This window comes from Channa argus, chromosome 7 (genome assembly GCF_033026475.1).
Source record: "Channa argus isolate prfri chromosome 7, Channa argus male v1.0, whole genome shotgun sequence".
Classification (NCBI taxonomy): domain Eukaryota; kingdom Metazoa; phylum Chordata; class Actinopteri; order Anabantiformes; family Channidae; genus Channa; species Channa argus.
Genome location: NC_090203.1, coordinates 21,098,120 through 21,119,281, shown reverse-complemented (window position 1 = coordinate 21,119,281; position 21,162 = coordinate 21,098,120). Strand labels below are relative to the sequence as shown.

The window sequence follows — 21,162 nt, the reverse complement described above, 5'->3', positions numbered from 1 at the left end:
TTTAAATCATCATATTCAATTTTTTCCTCTACTTCTTCTTAAATTAACAATAAAGCCATTAGAAAGCATCTGACCTTGTTGCCAACTTTTGTGACATATGTTGAATGGATTCTCGTCCATGCTAAAAAGACGGCTCAGCATTTCCTTTAAAACTACAAACCAGGCTGACAGTGACTCACTCAGTGTAACAAATAAGCTTCACACGATGATCAGCAAGTCGTATTTTCCAGTGTGGGCTGGTGAAATATTACCACTGTGTATTTGACCAGTGGAGACAGTATGAGCAGCAAAACAGAGCCTTGCTCTGTAATTTAGTTCCTGCTTTTGATGGGAATTTGTATTAATGCACCATTCAGGTCCAAAAAAGCTAAACTGAAATCATATCATTAGAAGTAAAAAAACAGCATTTGGGAAATATAAGAAAGAGACTGTCTTCTTATAAAATACAGTAGGTACGTGGTACAAACGAGTCATATTTTCAGAAGGACATTGTTTAAAATTCTGTAGCTAACAACACTGCCTGGCTGAAAAAAGTCACCACCTAGACATATAGGTAGGTAATAAGTAAAGACTTTCATTAGATAATTAGTGCATTGACCGCAGCAATGAAAAGCTGACTACTAGAATATAATGAATGACCAATGCATATTTTTCTCCCTTATGGCACTGGCATATTTCAAGATGACAATGACAGGATTAAATTGTGAAAGAGTGGTTCAGTGAGCATGAGGCATTGTTTTCAGACATGGATTAGCCACCTGAACCCCACTGAGAATCTTTGTGATGTGCTGGAGAAGATTTTACACATTGGACCGACTCTCCCATTAATCCAAGACAATTCATGCATCTCTGCATGCATCACCAAAATAAATATTGTATCACTGCATAAATTCATCAAAACAACGCCGTGCCAGCGCCTGCCAGAATCAAAGCTAAAGGCAGCCCAATGACATATTAGTGTACAACTTTTTGCAATGCATTATAGTTATTTAGTCTGCAACCAGATGTTAGCGGTAGACTTTTGATGGAGAACTAATGTCATTTCCAAGCAGTCAATGCAAAGATGCAGTATCAGGTTTTGTTCTTGGAGGAGAGCACAAATATTTTATTGCTGTAGCAGCAGATGTACAGTTGAACAGCCATATACTAAGAAGCACCAACAAATACATCAAAATAATGATTAACCTAAATAACCTTATGCGCTCAATTGCCTGCAACACCATGCAGCTACAATACCTGTCTGTTCTTCACCTTGTACTTTTAGTTTTTATTTAAGTCTTGTTGTATAACTTATCCAAGTTTCAGATGACAATGCCTTGACCTGGCAACTGATGCTTTCATTGACCCTGGTTGGAATCAGACCACTATTAAGTCAACTGAAACACTGAAAGCTCTGGGGGGAGGTGAAATGGTGACAGAGGTAGGGTTTAAGGTTGACCACCAAAACCTAAATTAATATGTTTATAATGATTTCATTGTTGTTTCTTAGAGACACAATGGAACAATTTGGATTTTCTCCTCAAGAGCCAAATCCAACTACAGAACTTTGCTCTTCAGGCATGCTACAGTACACCCCTCTCAGTGATGGAAAGTTATGGCAGCTTGAATTAGCAATTCTCCCTATTCCTGTAGGTCACTGACAATTCAGCCAGGTAGTCTTAGTTGAGTAGACAGTTATTAAAAACACATATTTATTTTGATTACTTTCCATGTTTACACAGTACACTGTCACACTGCTGTGGATTTAAGTTGGGTAATAACTGGAATACTGCAGGAAAACTGGAGTTACAGTCCTCTGAGCCCTAAAGTTCAGACCGGAATTATTCCCAAATGTGCACATTCTTCATGGATTAGTATAGTTTCAAACCATTTCTCTCCGCTCTACTTCTCTCTTCTAAGTGGCCATTTATTCTTCTCGCATTGAACCAACACATATTCTGAGCTTTTTTTGACAGTTTACCAAAAAAGAAAAAACTGTGGTAAACAAAGTCATGTAGTCAGTCATAAATAGGGAACAAATTCTCCCTGGAATTAATTTACAGTATGTGAAACAAGCAGATATTTCTTGTTCATGGCTTTGAGCAGGTCATCAAGGTTCAATAATTGTATGGATGAATGATCCAAAAGCCAAGGGTATTTTCTGAATGCTCATCAATCCAAATGAAGTAGTTTATCTCATGCAAATGGAATGTAACACTGTGTGTGGGCCCAAATTGTGTGAGATCACATCTCAAAAGCTCCAAATCTGCAAGTTTGGAACAGTTCATCCAGCAGGTTCCACCTTAGACGTGGCTGAGACACCCTCAGCTGATGCCTTCCATCAGGACTCCATAAGCTCCCGCAGATCGCCCTTTGACCTAAGCAAACAGCAGCACTGCAAAACTAAAATTTGGCTGTATTCTGATAACTTTACTGAGGGGATACTGAAACATGAGCATGTTATTCCTTTGCAGTTTCATACCAATCAATCTCACGCAGATTGTGTTACAGTCTACACTATGCGGCTCATTTTTGACAGACTGTAATTTTGTACTATGAATCAATAAAAATCCGCCTCCCACTGCGTCTCCACATCCTCGTCTAAAGTCTTTGCGGTTTAAAATGGCTAAGTAAGCATTTCCACGGGTTGGGAGCATCATACATGAAGATAATTATTTGGTAGGTGCTCACCATCACTAAATATCAAACATATCATTCCTGCATTTAAGCAGGTAAAGATGTTGCTAAGCAAGTCATCCTAAACCTGACACAAGACATGGCAACCACTCTAAAAAGACTATCACCACGAGTTGGTTGGTAAAATACAGTGTGTGTTTTGGGTTTATCTGCTTTTATGTCAGGACTTCATATATACATTGATTATCTGATTATTGGTGTGTTTTGGAAGGAGGTCTGAATGGAAGTGGTTGGTTTGAGGTTATACAAGACCAATGACCCAGTCAGCAACAATGAGAAATACAGAGCCAGTGCAGCCACAGCTTGCAAGGCCAAGGCCTGTGGACTGACTGCAATAATGTAATTGGAGGGGTCTGTTCAGGGTGTGGGGGTGTTTGCAGAGTTTGCCCAAAGAAGCATGTCCCTGGCTTAAAGCTGCATAGAAAAGACTGTGCTGGTGCATAAGTTAATGGTTAGTATTTTAATGTGCTTCAGAAAGTCGTCCTGGAGGATTTGTTTGTTATGGGATGGTCAGAGACGAAAAATGTACAATTCTGCAATAGTACATTTAAGAGTTATCAGACAGCAGATGGGATTTAGTGGTAAATGCTAAGATCAGCAAAAAAAAAAATACACTGGCATGTGTGTGTGTTTGGCAAACACACCCTGTTGCTGGATGAGGTCATGTTACATGGCAGAAAAAGTTAAAGTGGCCCAAGGACTGTGGTGCTCATTCTTCCTCATTTGTCCTGTATTTAGCCAGAGCAATATCACAATGTCCCACCTGAGAGTACCTAATGTAACAGTATAGACCAACAGTGGTTATTGTTCTGTAAGCTCAGATATTTGGGTCAACTCCATTGTTTTGGTACATTTTAGATATATATTTAGTATCAACATATCTGCAACTTACTGTGTACACGAATTACAGTGTGCAACACTTCTCTTAGTGTCGAGAGGTGTGGTGCCAGACTCACTGAACAGCGGTTCAGTGATATCTCCTTCATTTCAAGCACTTTTAAAATTGAGGTGTAAAGAGTGAAGTGGGGGCCTGGTGTCTCAATGGTAGAGCATTGGGTTGCGAGGCAGAAGCCCGTGGGTTTGAATCCCAGCCCACCAGGTGTGGGCCTGCCCAGCCACCAAGGGCCACCTTGGTAATGATCTAGAGCCCAGATAAAATGGGAGGGTTGCGGCAGGAAGGGCATCCGGCGTAAAAACTGTGCCAAATCTACACGTTCCGCTGTGGTGACCCCTGAAGGGACAACCCGTTGACTTTTTAGTGTAAAGAGTGAAGTAAAGGTGTTTTAGAGCAGGGAGGGGGAGGACTTGGCAGAGCAGAGAAGAATGACTTATATTACTGTAGCACACTGTAACTTAAACATATCTTCATGTTAAGAGAAAACATAATCCAGTTACAATTAAACCATAATTATTCCCAATTTTTCCCTACAAAAAAGTATTTTGATTGTTTATTAGATTGCAGTTTAGCTCTGTAGAACAAATTGCTTAGGGAACTGGGTTGTGGGAGAAAAAGACAGCACCTTGTCTGTACTGTGTCTTGTCTCTGGGGGGGTTTAATAATATTTTTCCTTCCAGTTCTTGACAGACAGTTGTAGTAGTGCAGAGTTCCTGAACCTTAACCTGCTATTTACTAATGGACTACCTACTTTAAGTCCATCAGAAAGATGGATTACTTTGTGTCACTTACCTAGAGAGGCCCTTGAACTGGCAGACTGTTACTCTGAGGGCTATTACAAGTTTATTTAGACACTCCGTAACAGTTACTACGTAACAGCACATGGGGCACAGTGACACTGGGAATGACTGACCTATTTCATGAACCTATTTTCATGCAATACCGTTTTCTGCGAAACACTGGCATCCATCACAGCACAGTACTTTCAGCTGTTAAACAAAGCACACAACCTACATTTATGGTGAAAACAGAAACAAACTGTCTGTGATGAAGATAGACTCATTTTCTCTGCCTAAACACTGTGTCTGCTCATGAGCTTACAGACCAATAAAAGTAAGCATGTCCACTAATCTTCTAACGATGTGAATGTGCCCCTTTCTCTTCCTTTCCTTCCTGCCTCTGGCCCAGGTAAAGATCAGTGAATCGGCCGTGTTTTGACACTTAATGGTGCTTGGCCTTTAGCCTCTGGTACAGAGCCGAGTGGCAGCTTGTTTAGTCTCCATGAGGCAGATTAGCTGGTAAAGTCAGAGAAGACAAGCAGAGGCTGCTGATTTCACACAGAAAGTCTTTATACATGAGAGCTAGTGATTAGAGACCTGCTGCCATGGTGGTCTGACACGCACACGCTCACGCACACACACACACAAAAAACTACTCCATTACAGGATTCACTATGCACTACCCAATTGTTGTTGACAACAACTTGGTCTTCCAGACCCAGATCCCCCATTGACTTCCTTTGGCCCCATAGTCCACAACTACTGTGCCACATTAATGAAACTTTTGCTGTGCTGCTTACACATTGCATTAAAACCTCTATATAATGTATATGTTGGCCATTGTCCGTATACATATTCTGTGTGTCTTGCCTTGTGTTTTCTTAACTTGTATAGGATCTTTTATAGTATCCAACTTTTAGTATCCTAGTATTTATTCCAGTGGTTGGGGAATACATACCGTACAACATACTCTAGCTTTAAAATGCATTACAGTGCATTACAAATAGAGTGTACACAAAGAGCCGAGAGAATCAGATGGTTAACTTCTGATCTGTCCTCGCTGAAATCCTAAGAGACAATTAGTGTATATTTTAAAGTATGATGTGTGTATTCTTCTAATTGACCCTTAATGCACATTTCCTAGATCTCCAAGTCCCGACCCTGTGGGCCTCTGGCAACAGGTTTTGGCCCACTGTGCTCTGAGACTGAGGGAGTGTAAATATGACTCTGCCAACCAGCTCACTGTGAGAAGGAGGGAAGCATGCTAGAAATATTTTCCACATAGTTCTTCAAGGATAACGAAGAGAAGCTGTTGGGTAACACAGTTATGTGCATGGGAGAAGTGGAGGATCTAAATGTTTTAAAGTACCCGAGGTAGAATTGTTTGGACAAAAGTAAGAAAACTGGGGTTTCACAGCTAATCAAACAGACCCTTGGTGATAATATAAATTTAACCAGCACTAAATAAATACAAATGTGGCACTGCTGGACAGTACGTCCACATTAGGGGAAAATACTCAAACCTCTGAGACTACTCCCTGCATTATTATAAAACTGGGGTTAAAGCATCTCTCTGAAATTCCATTCGATATGGATATTTTTACATTAGTTTACTAAGCTGCTGACTGTCCAGTCCTCAACAATGGAATAATGTTTGCTGGCAACCAACAACAGCTCAAAACTTTGTTTTGGCATGTGGATTACTGGGTTATATGTGTCATTTTACTTGCTTACAGGAGTTAGTGATGATTAATAATAGCTGTAAGTGAGCTTACGAAATTTGTCCAGGGTGGTCTTTTTCTAACCTTTTAGAGTAAAAACAAAACCATTACTTGTAACTGCCCGAGTAAGGTAAAATTCAGGAAGACAGTAAAGTGAAAATGAACGTGACCCCGAATGCACCACTGAGAACAAAACTCATTTACAACCTGTTAGTGACAGCTTAGGGTGTGTACTTGTCAAATAGTCTTGGACATAATGAACCTTTTTGAGAGAAAACAGATACGAGTCGAGGGATGTGTGTGTGTGAAAGAGTGGGACACTGGAAGTGTGTTTATAGTAGGAGAGAAGGGGAAACCAATGAATGTCTGTCTGCTAAGAACAGAGCCACAATCCACTCAAGGTGAGCCCTGAGCCGATTTCAGCAACTTACAGCAATTTGCTTCAAGCTGAGCTCTCTAACCAAACTCCAGCTGAAAGCCTCCAAATTGGGATCCAATTTTATTGTATCAAAGACCCACTCGAACATGGCATCCATACACGCACTTTATACAGTCCTTTAGTTTCAGACTGTAATATATAAAATAATTTGATAAGCTAAATATTTTTGGGCTTGGTCATTTAATAAAGCTTCATGGAAAACAGTGTCCCAAAAAGGTAATTAAATCACAAAAAAGCTATTTGGTTTGCATATTGTTCTTTTAAACCAAATGCATCAAAACACTTACAGAATGTGTTGTGTTCTCTTAAAGCACCAATATCACTGTGGTGGCAGAACAAACTGGACAACATTCACTGACAGTAAAACAGAGACATTTGGGGACGGGTCGATCATGGACGTTTAGACAGCTCTGGGTGAAAAAGCATTGAGGTTTTGTACAACTTCAACAGTGACTTCTGACAGGTTTAAAACTACAAACAAATGATTCCATCCTACCAACACAGTAGGGGGGTTGGATCAGAAAAGACTTAGACAAAAGCATGGACAAACAACGACCTGTTGACGTGGCTGCTTTAATTCCACCCACAATTCTGAATTTCAGCTGACAAATATTTATATGAAGTGACCAGTGGGTTCTATGTGATAGATAGAACCCTGAGAACAGTTGTTTCCAGTGTATGCAATTTGAAAGAGAGACACCCTAAAGCAGTGGAAATATTGGTGTCACCCAGCCAGCACTCGATATAAAATACTGGCAGATACCAAGTGGCACAACAAAACCAATAAAACAACAAATACTATAAAACACTTCATAACTGAGTGGTGAAAGGCTGACAGGCTGAGAAGAGAAAAAAATCTCTATTATTTGGCTGCCTTTTAGCCTACTGCTTGTTCCAGTCAGTGGGAAATAAGCTAAACCAAACAGTGTCTTAATGGATGTTGGGTTTATTTGCCTCGAAATCTATTATTTTATAGGCCAATAGGGAACAAAACATTCTGTGAGTGCGACTCACCTCGGTCTTCTAAATATCAGGCCATACTGCTGGCAGGCCAGGCCGACAATCGGGGTGTAAATGATGGGCATAAATCGTTCAATGTCTGACGAGAGCACCCGGTAAAAGAGCTTCTCGCTGCGATCCTGGAGCCCCATCAGGAACACATATCTGGGATAGAAGACAGAGAGGAGCAAGCGAGAAAGACACTGCATGTTAATCTTCAACACCATAACCCCTCATACCTGATAGATTAGGTAAGTGTTTATCAAATGTAAAATCACGTTTGTTTAAAAGTAAAAAATGTCAGGGACAATCTTGGGCAGGTTTTTTTTATATCCAACATTTTGTGCCGAATGTTCAGAACAAAATGCACAATCTAATCCAATGTATCCTACACAAGCTCTTTGTTCTAAATGTAAACCAGGAATGGAAGGTTTGCATGTGACCTAAATTAAGCAGAGTACGTCAGAAAGGGCTCTCCTCCTAATCAGAGAAGTTTCCATAAAGCCAAAAGCACAAGGTGTCTCTTGTTGAGCGGATAAAGAGCATGCACGCCCCTCTCTGCTATAGGTTAGACCACAGCAGCTGCACAATGCACAGTGGTGACAGCTGCTCTTGAAAAGAAGAGTTTTCATATTGGTGAACCAAATTAGCTCCTGCCACATGCAGTTTATAACATGAAGGGTTTCTCTACACCCTATAGTACGGAGCTCAAATAAATTTTGCCATAGACTGTCATGGCAAAATGCCATAGACTTTGGCTTAGACTCCACTATAGCATGGTACTACAGTATAGTATCTATTGATTCATTAGAACTTTTTATAAGAAAGCATTTTTTTTATATTGAAAGATTTGAAAAGCTCAATACAGCTGCTTTACTTTCACATAGAATATGCTTTTTCATGATGAAAATATTGTTATTCATAACAATGATTGTTGTTGGAATAAAAGCTGAAAGATCAGGAAATTTGTTTCGCCATATTTTCATCCTGCCATGCTGTTAAAAACTGAAGAGTAAACCAGGCAACTTTTAGATCTCTCTAAGAGGAATTAAAAATAATCTAAATTATAGCTGAAATATAACCCCAATTCCAAAAAAGCTACATTCCTCTCCTAAACTCCAGCAACTGGTCTCAATTCCCAGACATATCCAGACAGGGGATGCTACACAATGGTAAAACATCACCATGTTCCAACTTTTTTAAGATGTGTTGCTGCCATCAAATTCAAGATATGCTAATATTTTCCACGAAATGGTAAATTTCAATATCTGATATGTTTTTATGCTCTATTGCTAATCAATGCATTCTGTTTTATTTACGTTGAATTGAAGTTGTCATTCTTAGATACAGGTAATGGAGTTTGCTCTTGAAATGTATTGAAGTCAAAGTACATTCTCAAGGAGAAGTACCTGAAAACTGTGACTGTCAAGTACTTAAGTAAATTTACTTTCACAGGCAGAGTGAAAGGCAAACGACAACTGATCATCTTGTGTAAAATATGTCCTTTTAAGAATTCTGAGCACAGAAATTAGATATTTTGATGAGATATTGATGACCTTACTCACTGTTACTAAGTTGTTCTGTCTCTACTAAAACTACTACTCAAACCTAACTATAATTAAGTCCCCACATCAAATCCCCAAAAACAATTTATGAAGTGCTCTATTGTTTGGTTTCATGCTGGCACACATTATAAGGAAGATGTCTTTCTCCATTCTTTACCTTAAAAGGTGTGAACCTCCCCCACACCCAGGAAACAGGAATATTTACAGTACACACTGCTTTATAAAGCCCGCTGACTTACTGAGTGCTGTGTTTCCTTTAAAGTCTACCTACTTTCGCAGCCACGACACAATCTATCCCGATCCCAATTTACTGTAGCATGAGTAATCATCCAGCTCTGCTGTGCTGGGTTCATTTTAGGCTTGGTACTGCTTTCTAACAACCTCTAACAACCTCATTGGCTTCCTCTTAGCTGGCATATTTTATACCATGCAGTATTTAAGCTGGTAAATCCCTTGAACATCCATTTCCTCTGTTGACAACAAAGTCACAATAGGTGCTTTACTCACTCCATCATCTCAGATCATAAACACAGTGCTTCCACAGGTCATATAATTAGAATATCTTCACAAAGTTGATTTATTTCACTAATTCCATTCAAGAAGTGAAACTTGTATAATGTATACATTCATTCCACACAGACTGGTATATTTCCAGTGTTATTTATTTTAATTGTGATGATTATAACTGACAACTAATGAAAACCCCAAATGCAGTATCTCAGAAAATTAGAATATTACTTAAGACCAATACAAATAAAGGATTTTTCCAAACTCTAATCAGCTAATTAACTCAAAACATCTGCAAAGGTCTTTAAATGGTCTAGTTCTGTAGGCTACACAATCATGGGGAAGAGTGCTGATTTGACAGTTGTCCAAAAGACAACCATTGACACCTTGCACAGTGACGGCAGGACACAAACGGTCATTGCAAAAGAGGCTGGCTGTTCACAGAGCTCTGTGTCCAAGCACATTAATAGAGAGGCGAAGGGAAGGAAAAGATGTGGTAGAAGAAAGTGTACAAGCAATAGTGATAACCGCACCCGGGAGAGAATTGTGAAACGAAACCCATTCAACAATGTGGGGGAGATTCACAAAGAGTGGACTGCAGCTGGAGTCAGTGATTCAAGAACCACTCCGCACAGACGTATGCAAGACATGGGTTTCAGCTGTCGCATTCCTTGTGTCAAGCCACTCTTGAACAACAGACACTGTCCAAAGCGTCTCGCCTGGGCTAAACACAAAATGGACTGGACTGCTGCTGAGTCCTCCAAAGTTATGTTCTCTGATGAAAGTTAACTTTGCATTTCCTTTGGAAATTGGTCCCAGAGTCTGGAGGAAGAGAGGAGATGCACAGAATCCATGTTGCTTGAGGTCCAGTGTAAAGTTTCCACAGTCAGTGAAGGCTTGGGAACCATGTCATCTGCTGGTGTTGCTCCACTGTGTTTTCTGAGGTCCAAGGTCAACGCAGCTGTATACCAGGATGTTTCAGAGCAGTTCATGCTTCCTGCTGCTGACCAATTTTATGGAGATGCAGATTTCATTTTCCAACAGGACTTGGCACTTGCACACAGTGCCAAATCTACCAGTGCCTGGTTAAAGGGCCGTGGTATCCCTGTTCTTGATTGGTCAGCAAACTCGCCTGACCTTAACCCCATAGAAAATCTATGGGGCATTGTGAAGAGGAAGATGTGATATGCCAGACACAACAGGGCAGAAGAGCTGAAGGCCACTATCAGAGCAACCTGGGCTCTCATAACACCTGAGCAGTGCCACAGACTGATCGACTCCACGCCGCATTTCTGCAGTAATTCAGGCAAAAGGAGCCCAACTAAGTATTGAGTGCTGTACTTGCTCATACTTTTCATGTTCATACTTTTCAGTTGGCCAAGATTTATAAAAATCCTTTCTTTGTATTGGTCTTAAGTAATATTTAAATTTTCCGAGATACTGAATTTGGGGTTTTCATTAGTAATCAGTTATAATCATCAAAATACACCTCAAATATATCAATCTGTGTAGAATGAATGTATACATTATATAAGTTTATATAAGGAATTAGTGAAATGTTTTTTTTTTTTTTAAGAAATATTAAGGGCTGTTATTAAATACCAAGCACTGAGAGTCAAGGAGCAGACTGTATATAAACACTGCAGGTTTGAGCAGTGTCAGGCAAATGGCAGCCTCTAATCCGTGGGACTGAAGCCCAAAGCTGGAACACATGAAGACAGATTGTGTCAGTGACATTGCTAGGGCATGGGAATAGGACTGATGAGCTCATAATGACTGTTTTATGGTGTTGTTGCTGCCATGTTGCTATGGTGGGAAATGCTGTCTCACAGGCAGTTCACTCATCCTTAACATTAAAAGCTGACAGCTATCAGAACAGTTGACTGTGAGATGGAGCCTGCAGGAAGAGGCAATTTTAAAAACAAATAATACTAAAAAACCATAAACTGGGCTGTGACTCCTGTTTGAGGCCTCATTGTGTTCATCAAAGAGCCCAAGACTAAAACCTTAGCATGTGACATTGCAGTGCAAAATCTTAACAGCTACAACACTAAACATCTTGATGAAGCCTGTTAAATATCGTAGAACTGAAATGGTTCTTACTATTACTCCATCACAGATATAAGAACACAGGGAAGAGATGGAAATGGGCAAAATATGTTGAGTTAGGAAGCAGATGCAGATCTCACAGGGCTGATCCCCTTCTCATGTTCTGTTTCCACATGTTACATCTCAGTTTGCACCAAAGCAGGAACTGCTCATTTCAGGCTGATAGTACATAGATAAGGTTTTCCAGCTGTGTTTGTGTCTCACCTATCCAGGTCATCCTTCTTCCTGTCATAGTTCCTGAGCACTCGGAGCAGCTGGACGTCCTGGCTGATGAAGCAGGGAGGCAGCAGGCCGTGGATCCCCAGTTGCTGACGCTCCTCCAGGGAGAACGCCATGCCCTACAAACATACACACAAATCAACTCTCTTTCCAGCCGATTTTGTGCCTGATTTAGTGACTTTCAGTACAGGCCGGCACAGGCCTGATTCACGTATCTCTAGACTGACTTATTTGAACAGAGCTGTCAGACATTCTTAGGTGCATTTAACTGGCAGGTTGTGGTGACATACTATCAGTCACTGCAATTGTGAATTTTCTTTGAAGCAGAGAAAGATAAAGATGCTATTTTACAAAAGATCCATGACAGAAGTTTTTTTGTACCTACCTCTACAGTGATGAATGCTCATTTTTTTGTTTTTTTTTTCCTGATGTCACTGTGCAGCTCTCTGTAACTCACAGCAGTGGTGTTTGCCCCTGCAGTGTCGCATTTGTTAAAAATGGCGAGCAGTCTTTCAACACAGCCACAGCTCTCATTCACCATTCACTGTTCACGTAAAGATACAATCCACCAACATGAGTCAGTGATGATGGCCAGCTCTTTCAAAAGTAACTTAACCTGCCCAGCCTAATGGCTGTGACCAGATTGTGGCTGTGTAGACTTTCAAATGCTCATCAGGTCTTGATTTCATAATGGGTAGTTTACCATCTTCAAAGGCAACTACATTAAATGTGCTCTCTACAAACGCTTTCTTTAAGCACTTTATTTGCCATTCGAGATGTTCTGGCAAAGGATGGTTTCCTAATATTTATTATCGGAAAGTGTAAAGATAAAGAAGAGTAGCTGAATAGCAGCTCTCACGGTTCCTTTACATGACCTCCCATATCAGTAAACTGTAAATTAAGGCCAACAATCTTCTGTTACAAATAGAAAGATGTGAATATTTTTATATAACTATCCAAAAGAAAGCAAAGCAGCTTATTTCTTAAAAGATTTTATTAAATCTTAAATCTAGACAGTGCAAAAAACAAACTTGTATTGTATTGTTATTATTATAATTATCTGCATACTTTGCAACAAGAAATAGATTGTCTTAACAACAGTATGGACTGATAGTAAAGCAGCTCTAATGGTGGTGGGTCTTATGTGTCCTCTGTTCTGTTGGTCCGCTGTTCTGTTAGCTCACACACCAGTGTGAGGTCGGCTTCCACCACTGCACCGCTGCATATCCTCAAAAACACTCACAGCAAGGTCCAGACTAATATCCTGCTTCACTCTGTCTTTTATTTTGCCTTTTATCTTGCTCACCCCTGACCTCAAAATGAAAAACCTTTAGTGTCAAGGTCAGGGAACCCTGAAGAGTCTGACCTTTGACCTCTGAGGTTTTACATCACAGCGGAGACAAAGATCTCACTGAGAAGAGGTGGTGCACGTTAAAGAAAGAAAGAAAGCAGTGAGAGTGTGATCACACCAATTCAGCTGTAGTTCCTCTGCTTTAAAAGGGGAAGATTAATCCCCAAAGCACTGGTACATGCATACAGCGAAATGAGAACAGCATTTCCTACTATTCTCTGCAAGTGAGCCATTATATGGTGGGCATTTTTATGTTCTCCCCATCCATAAAAGACTTGAGTCTGAACTTTCCAGCTACTATTGCTGACTGCTAAGAATGAAGGAAAGCTACATTGTAAACGTCTCAGCTCTGGATCATATCCATGGATGCTTGGCCCAGCCACCACAATTTACAGCCTTTCCAAGCCACCGGCACTTTCTGTGTATCTGACTGTGTTAAAACGCTTCTGAGGTTGCAAAATATGTGCTGGATCACACGAGAAGCACTGTTAGAGGAAGTAGAAAAGCATGCAGGACAGATTAAGGCAACAGGGTTGAAATTTGAGGGTCCTGATGTAAGACTCATCATTAGCAAAACCACAGGCACACTTCAGAATATTATTAGGTTTTTTCTGAATAAAAAAATGTTTATTTATGTTATTTATGTTTCCCTTATGTGATTTCTGTAACAAAACAACATGTAAACATTAATCGTTAGAAAGAATGTTATTTAGCTGACAGCAGTAAATCATTTTTGCTCGACTGTGAAAAGTGCATAGGTTATTTTGGGCACTGAAGCTCTGATCCATCTGTCGTTAGCCAAGGCATGAAGCAGTCTGTACTTAACAGACCTCAAACAGACACAAGCAGCTCTATATTACAACCTTCCCCAATTATCAAAAAAAGATTTTCTATTTTTCAGAGAAGCAGCTGTTCATTTCAGACTTTGTGTGTGTTTGGTATGGCAGCTGCACCACTGTTCTACTACAGTATCTGCCACAGCTGACCATGTGAGATATATGGGTAAAACGTCTTAAAATACATGAGTTATTATAGTTATATAGAGGCTATAATATAACATTTGTTATATATGCTCTTTCATTAGCCAAAATACAGTCAGAGGTGGCCAGGGGAGGCAATGGCCACCCCTATAATCTAATCGGGCACCCCAATAAAACATTTTAAGATGTGCCCCTGCACGTTCTCTTGTAATCTCTCTAAGAGGAATGGCGATTCCCAGAGCAGCTCACACTTGAAGAAAAGAACAATGGAATGCTTAAAAAAGAGAACACATAGAATCGCATGCACATATGCATATGTGCCTTGAAGTACCTGTAACACACTCGGCTTTCACTACTAACAAACATTATCACATGCACCTCTGTAAATTTCACCCTTTCACTATTCTTTAACTATTTATCATCCACTTCTGTGGTCATATTAATTTATTGAGGATGCTTTGTTTTGCAGATGGTTCTAAAAGAAATATTGTATTTATTTATATACTTTGTATATGCAAACCCCCTTTCCAGAAAAAATAACCAAATTTAAATGTCCAGTTTAATGCCCACACACATTCCAAAAAAGGTGTGACACCACCTTTAATTTTAATTCCATGTTTTTATCATTTGGAAATGGAGGATGCTAGTTGGTGCAATTGGAATATTTGCCCATTCTTGCTGTATAAAAGCCTTCATCTGCCTAACATTCTGTGGTTACCACTGATTCTCCTCTTCATATACTGTATTTTCACTAAGAAACTGATCTAGACTACAGGCAGGACAGGCAAGCACACACACACTGTGTTTTTGCAGAATCAGTATTGTCTTGCTAAAATATCCAGACTTCATAGGACTAAATGTTGCTCTGATGTCAGTATATGTTTCTGTAAAATATGCCTCTGTGTTGATGGTACCCTAACACATACTTACATTTTTCGACTCTCCTCCATACTTTCACAGATGCAGGCTTTTGCAACTTTGGCTGACGATAATCTGGATGGTCTTTGAGACTGAGAACCCAAAATCCATTTTTCCAGAAACAAGATAAAATGTGGACTCGTCTGATCACAGAAAATCTTAAATAAAATTAAGCCGCTCTGTTTAAACAATGAAAATCCTTTTGTTGTACTCAGATAAATAAAGCTCAAAACAAACTGTCAGATTACAGACTTTAGTTTTTATTGCATTTTAGAAAAAAACAAAACAAAACTTTTCTACAAATTGTGTTTAGTTAAATCAGTTCTTTTTGTCTGAATCTAAACCTCAGAAGGCTGAATGGCTGAGGCAGCTGCACGTTTCCCCACCATCTACAGATTGCTTTGAGAACTGAGGCTATGATGTATTTGTATTGTATTTGTCTGTAAAGAACTGTGCTAAATTCATTTGACACATATCGTTTATGGAAATCTATACAGCAGCCAGTCAATGTGAGTTAAAAAATGGAGCCACACATGCCTGTGTTGCCCTCACAGTCTACACTGTTTGCCATAGAGCATGTTAAAGAGATACCATCATGCACTTGGGTCCAAAATAAACAATTATCTTCCAAGCAGGGAACTTGGCCACAGGAGGTCAACCTTGGCCTGTAGAGTAAAGATATGGCTGGATAAGTCAGGGCTGCGGTAGGATGGGTGGGTTTATAGCAACAAGATTAGCAGTGCACGGTTGGTTGAGTTCGAGCGGGAGAGCATGGGAACTGTTGCCACTGGTCTTAACATTTCTTTGACTTTTGACATGATTATTGGATTTGCAAAGTCCCTGGTCCTCAGCATGTAAAGAGACCTGCCAGTCTGATGGATGCTTTCAGTCAACGTGTCTGTCTGTCAGTATTCTTAGGCATGAAGGGAAGACATTGTAGGAGCCAGGCTAGACAAGAAGTTTCCCATTTTCCTGTCCTAAATTTCTGTCAGTATAAGAGTTCTACTGCGTAAACTTGTCATTATTTGCTTGTTTAACCTGTTCATGAGGAGCTGCATTTATTTGGAATAGTCAGTCACATAAGGCAAACTGATGATTCGGATATTTTATAAATCATAAATGTCAACACTGTGTTTTTAGTTTATGTTTGTCAAATATAATGACAAACATACATGTTTGTCTGAAGAGCAAAAGCCAAGAGTTCACACATACACACACACACACACACAAACACACACACACACACAGTCATGTATACACACAAGCCTATGTTTGTTTGTCTAAATGCATGTTTTCAACTGCTGTAATGCCTGTTCTCTCTTTCTCCCCCTGGAAGCCCTAAACAGGGCTGGGCAGGATAAACCCTAGAAAGTTTCCACATGTCCCTGACCACATCTGAAGTGCCCGCACCCTTTGCCAACACATGTGATGCCCACAGCTCCATGTTCCAGAAGCCGTGGTAACAACCCAAACCTGTAATCTACCCAGTGGGCAGTGCCACCCCTTAACCTCGGACTGCTGCCACGTCCAGCCCAAAAACACTGAGCGGAGAGGAAACAGCTAATTAGTTCCCCTGAAGGCCAAACAAGAATGATGAAAGTACAAGTTCTTCTGAAACTGATAAAATGCTTTCCTGTGCTTCCCAGTGAGATCAAAGGTTGGGTTAGTTGCAACTTTTTAGCGTAAAGGTTTGGAAACTTAAACACCCTGCTACCTCAAACTTCTAATTTCCATCAGCCCCAGGTACACAGAGCTCTGTCTAATAGCAGTGCTTGTATGGAGGCTGACAACAGAGACACTCCCTTCAACAGAGTTCATGTTTATGAGAGATTCATTTATGCCACTGCAGGAATGGATCTCTTACAACCCTAATTTAAAAAAAGTCCAGTTTTCAGGAGATTCCTCCTGATTCGCTGAACCTTTTGATGATATTATATAATGTAAAAGTAGGATCTTCAAAGTCCTCTTTTTTTCCCTCAATTTTACACCGAGGAAACCTTTTCTGAACTAGCTCCACAATTTTGGACCCTTTGTCACAGATTGCTGACCCTCTACCCATCTTTACATTCAAGAGACTCTGCCTCTGTTAAAAGCTCCTTTTATAGCCAGTCATGTTGCTGACCTGTTGCCAGTTAACCTAAGTAGCTGTCAAATGCTCCTCCATTTGTTTTTTGATTTGTGGCAATTACTTTTCAGGCCTTACTTTCCCTTATCTAAAAAGCTGCCACTTTATCATTGTTTATACTATTATTATCACTATATCATATTCAGTGAATTTGTGTTTTCTGTGTTTTTTCTGCAGTGCAGTAGCTGCCAAAATCTCCACCACTAGAGATGCTGCTAGCATGTTGTGGTATGTTGTATAATGTACAATATGTTGATATTTTCCTATATTTCCAGTGTAATTGTGAGCATTAAGAGACAAGGCTGTATTACATTTTATGGCACAAAGCCCATAACTTTGTCTCTTACCATTTACATTTACTTTTCTCTCCTTTTTGTAACAATATGGTTTTGTGAGTCACCTCAAGACTGAATAACTGGCTTTGTTTTTTTTTTTTAACAGTTTTTGTCAACGTGCTGACAGAGAAAAGCTTGAACCAAAAACTCTCACAAGCCTTTTAACATTCTGGGAAAACATGATGTAATGTCCCACAAAACTATGATCGAATCATCTTGTTAGATTTCCAGATAAAACGATTTGGAGAGGGGGACCCAGCAACGCACAAATCCCACTTTCAAATAAAATTGCATCAAACAGTTGGATGTTGTCTCTCTTCTTCTTTTCCCTGTGTGTACTCTGAGCTGCAGCATCAATAGAAAGGTTTTCAGTTCCAAGAGACACAATCTCTATTCAGAGAGACCTGAGCCTAAACCACGATAGTGAAACTTTTCCCCATTGAGCCTCTTCCCAGCCACAGTCACAGATCAGACGTGGAGACAAAAGCTCACAGGATTTAACAGGGAGAGGGCTCAAATGTTTGGCACTGAGAAATGGGCCTGGCAGATATGTGTGTGGCCACAGAGCACTTCTCTATTCAACGCTGTGTGGGAGAGGGAGTGCTCTCTTTTCAAACGATTCAGAGCCGAGGCGCTACAAGAGACGGCCTTCTTGTATGATTTGTTTATCCGTAAAACCACTCGCTGAAAGTGATGTATAGTGATAGCCATTTAACCCTGCTTTCCCTCATTCATCTGTACTGCATTCATCTTGAATTTGTGTCACTGAAACTTGTTAATGTGTTTTTTCTCAATGTTGAACTAAAAGATTTGGGTCAAGTCAATAGTATTTATAAGGGAACTAAATACAAAGTGCTCCAGAGCATTTCATGAGGTTAAATAGTTAAATAAAAATAATAATAAACAGGCTAGTAAATCACAGTAAAAGCGGATAAACCACATCAGTCAGTCTGAAGGACTAAAGAGGTACAGTATGGTGAGCTGATGCAGGTTTTAATGTTTTCAAAAAGGGGCTTTGATTTTGCTCAACTGAAATTTTACGTGGTATTTCATTTTTTTAAAGTTACTAGTCAAGTACAAGTCTCAAACTTTGTGAGCCATGAAGACCTTGTTATAAACCTTTCATCAAATTTAATCCCGCTTTATTTCAAATTATTTCATGGTTTTCATGATGCCATCAGTCTTCTGCACACCAACTGTAAATGATATTACAAGCTGCTATCAGATCATTGTGAAAAACACATTTAATGACTTTGGCAAGGGGCAGACAATTGTTAAGCTGGGAGCACAAAGAAGAACCATGGTTGCCAATATAGAAGCTGAAATTTATTGGCCTGAAATTAAAGTTTTCGAAGTACAATGAAAAAGTCAGCTACAGCAACTTAAGTTGACCCACACTGTTGTACAGCATGTACCAGTGTATCTGGCTTCACTTCTCCTGGTGATGTCACAGCTCCTCAGACCTGCATCCTCTGTGCAGCTGACCAAACAGGCAGTGCAGCGGTGGTGGTGAGTTCATTCCCATAAACACCATCATCAGCACCATCTACTCTACCCCACTATTACTGCCACGTGTCCTCCCACAGCGTGCCAGGTCAGCAAAAGACTGTTTGATGCAGTATAAGGTTCGGGATAGAATAGCATCTCAGTTAAACATCCTAAATAGTGCAATCAACAAAAACAATGAGATTCATGCAAGGAAAAGATAAAAGCAATTTGTATTGGGATTTATATTTGGCATGAAAGCAAAGACGTTTCTTGCCTTGAGAGTTCAGACATATCCACATAAACAGCTTAATTCTTAACCCTGAATGCAACATGTGCCCCAGACATGCAAAGTAAGCCCATTTGGAAACCAAAGCTCCAGCAGGAGAGTGGTAAACGTTGAGAGTCAGCAGAAACTGATTTAGAAACCTGAATCACAGGAAGATTCCTAATGAGTTCACTGGTTTGGTCGACGGTGACCTGCACCAGAGGAAACTCTGGCCAACAGCTGGAGGAAAGGCTGAGTCATGAGCCTTCTCCTACCCGCTCTGGTGTTTGTAAACACACACACACACACACGTCCATGCATGCACACACACACGTCCAAGCATGCACACATGTATAGACACAAGATTTCAATGAAGTTTTTCAAAACAGACACATACCTATACTTATGCATGCAGACATACAGTATACACACAGACACATACACACACAGGTACATATATTGGGCTGTTTTATAAACACAAACCCACACTAAACACTAAGCTCCTGTTTCAGAACACTAAAAGATGATCAGCGAATCCATTTAATCCTGCTGCAGGAGAAGGCTCCACGATGTCCTCATTGTCCTGTAGCACACCATGGTGTCCTCTTGTTTTATCTATACAGGCATGTGTGTCTAGACGCTGTAAAAACAGCTGGTGAGAATAAGAGAGTGGATAGCCGAATGGAATGACAGAGTTATCCCTCAGTTATCATAGTTAGGATTAGAGGATAGAGTCAAAAGGTGGGAGAAAAGAAAAGTGTCAAAAACAAACAAAAAAGAATGGCAAAGAAAAGTGGGAGGAGGAGTTTGTCTTATATGAAAGTTAAAGACAAACTGATCAGGCCTGGATCACTGGATGTAACCGACCTGTAGGACTGTGCCAGCATTCAGAGCTCTTTCAGGCTGTGATCCGACAGCCGACCAGCCCCGTTATATAACAGCAAAACCACCAAACCAGTTGCCACCACCACACTCAGCTCAGCCCCTCTCTGTCATGCTGCCACGTAGAAAAAGATGCAGCGCTACAGAGTTTATCAGAGGCTGTTTCCTGCTCAGAAGTGGTCTGAGCTGCAAGCAGAGGAATCATTTACAGCTGCGCTATGCAAAATGCTTTGGTAACATTATATTTGTTGTAATTGTCTGAGCCAAAAAATGGTAGTTTAAAAAAAGAACAACCAACATATTCCACAACAGGGAATAATTGCAGGACACAGGAAGCAATAAACCTATAAGAATAGTATTAACACTGACATATTTTTACAGAACCATTTCAGTTCTGCAGACTTCAGTATACATTTCTATTGTTTTCACACATCAAATGCAGTTTTTCCAAAACTACAGACCTACAAGATGGTTTGGTATGAATTGGTATAAAAAGGTATGATTTTAAGTCTGCAGATTTTAACAGTATTGCAACGAAAAAAATACAGAAAACGTTTGGTTTATTACAATTAATGCAGAAAACCAAGACTACAGACTAAAATTTGTAGAGATTTTATATAAAAGTAAAAACCCTGTACTGTAAGCACTGTAAATTAAAAAGGGCCAAGAGAGTTTTGAAGGGTTGAAATGATCCAGCTCCCACTCCTGTTCCTCTGGCACAAGGCATGAGCAGCCTCCCATAAACACAAGTGAGTTTCACAAGAGGGCTGTGGTTTTGGAGCTGCTACATCCTTGTTTTCACCCACTGAGGGTGGGTGGGTGAGTGGGGGCTTGACAGATTACTGTAAAACATGACCAACAAATTCTTTATTGTTTTCATCATAGCGGTTTTGGGGAGGTGAAAGAACA

At 40.1% G+C, this 21,162-nt stretch overlaps 1 protein-coding gene across 2 annotated transcripts in view; it reads right to left on the bottom strand.

Annotated features, from left to right (window-relative positions):
* The window catches only part of me1 (malic enzyme 1, NADP(+)-dependent, cytosolic), a 65,760-nt gene that overhangs the window by 30,715 nt on the left and 13,883 nt on the right, over positions 1-21,162 (bottom strand). Inside the window, exons 2-3 of one of the 2 annotated variants that reach the window (XM_067511089.1) lie at positions 11,895-12,028; positions 7,525-7,674 (exon numbers count right to left, since the gene is read on the bottom strand). In XM_067511089.1, coding sequence (XP_067367190.1) covers positions 7,525-7,674; positions 11,895-12,028 — 284 coding nt within the window. The remainder of the gene's footprint in view (positions 1-7,524; positions 7,675-11,894; positions 12,029-21,162) is intronic. The other variant, XM_067511090.1, reaches the window with a different exon arrangement.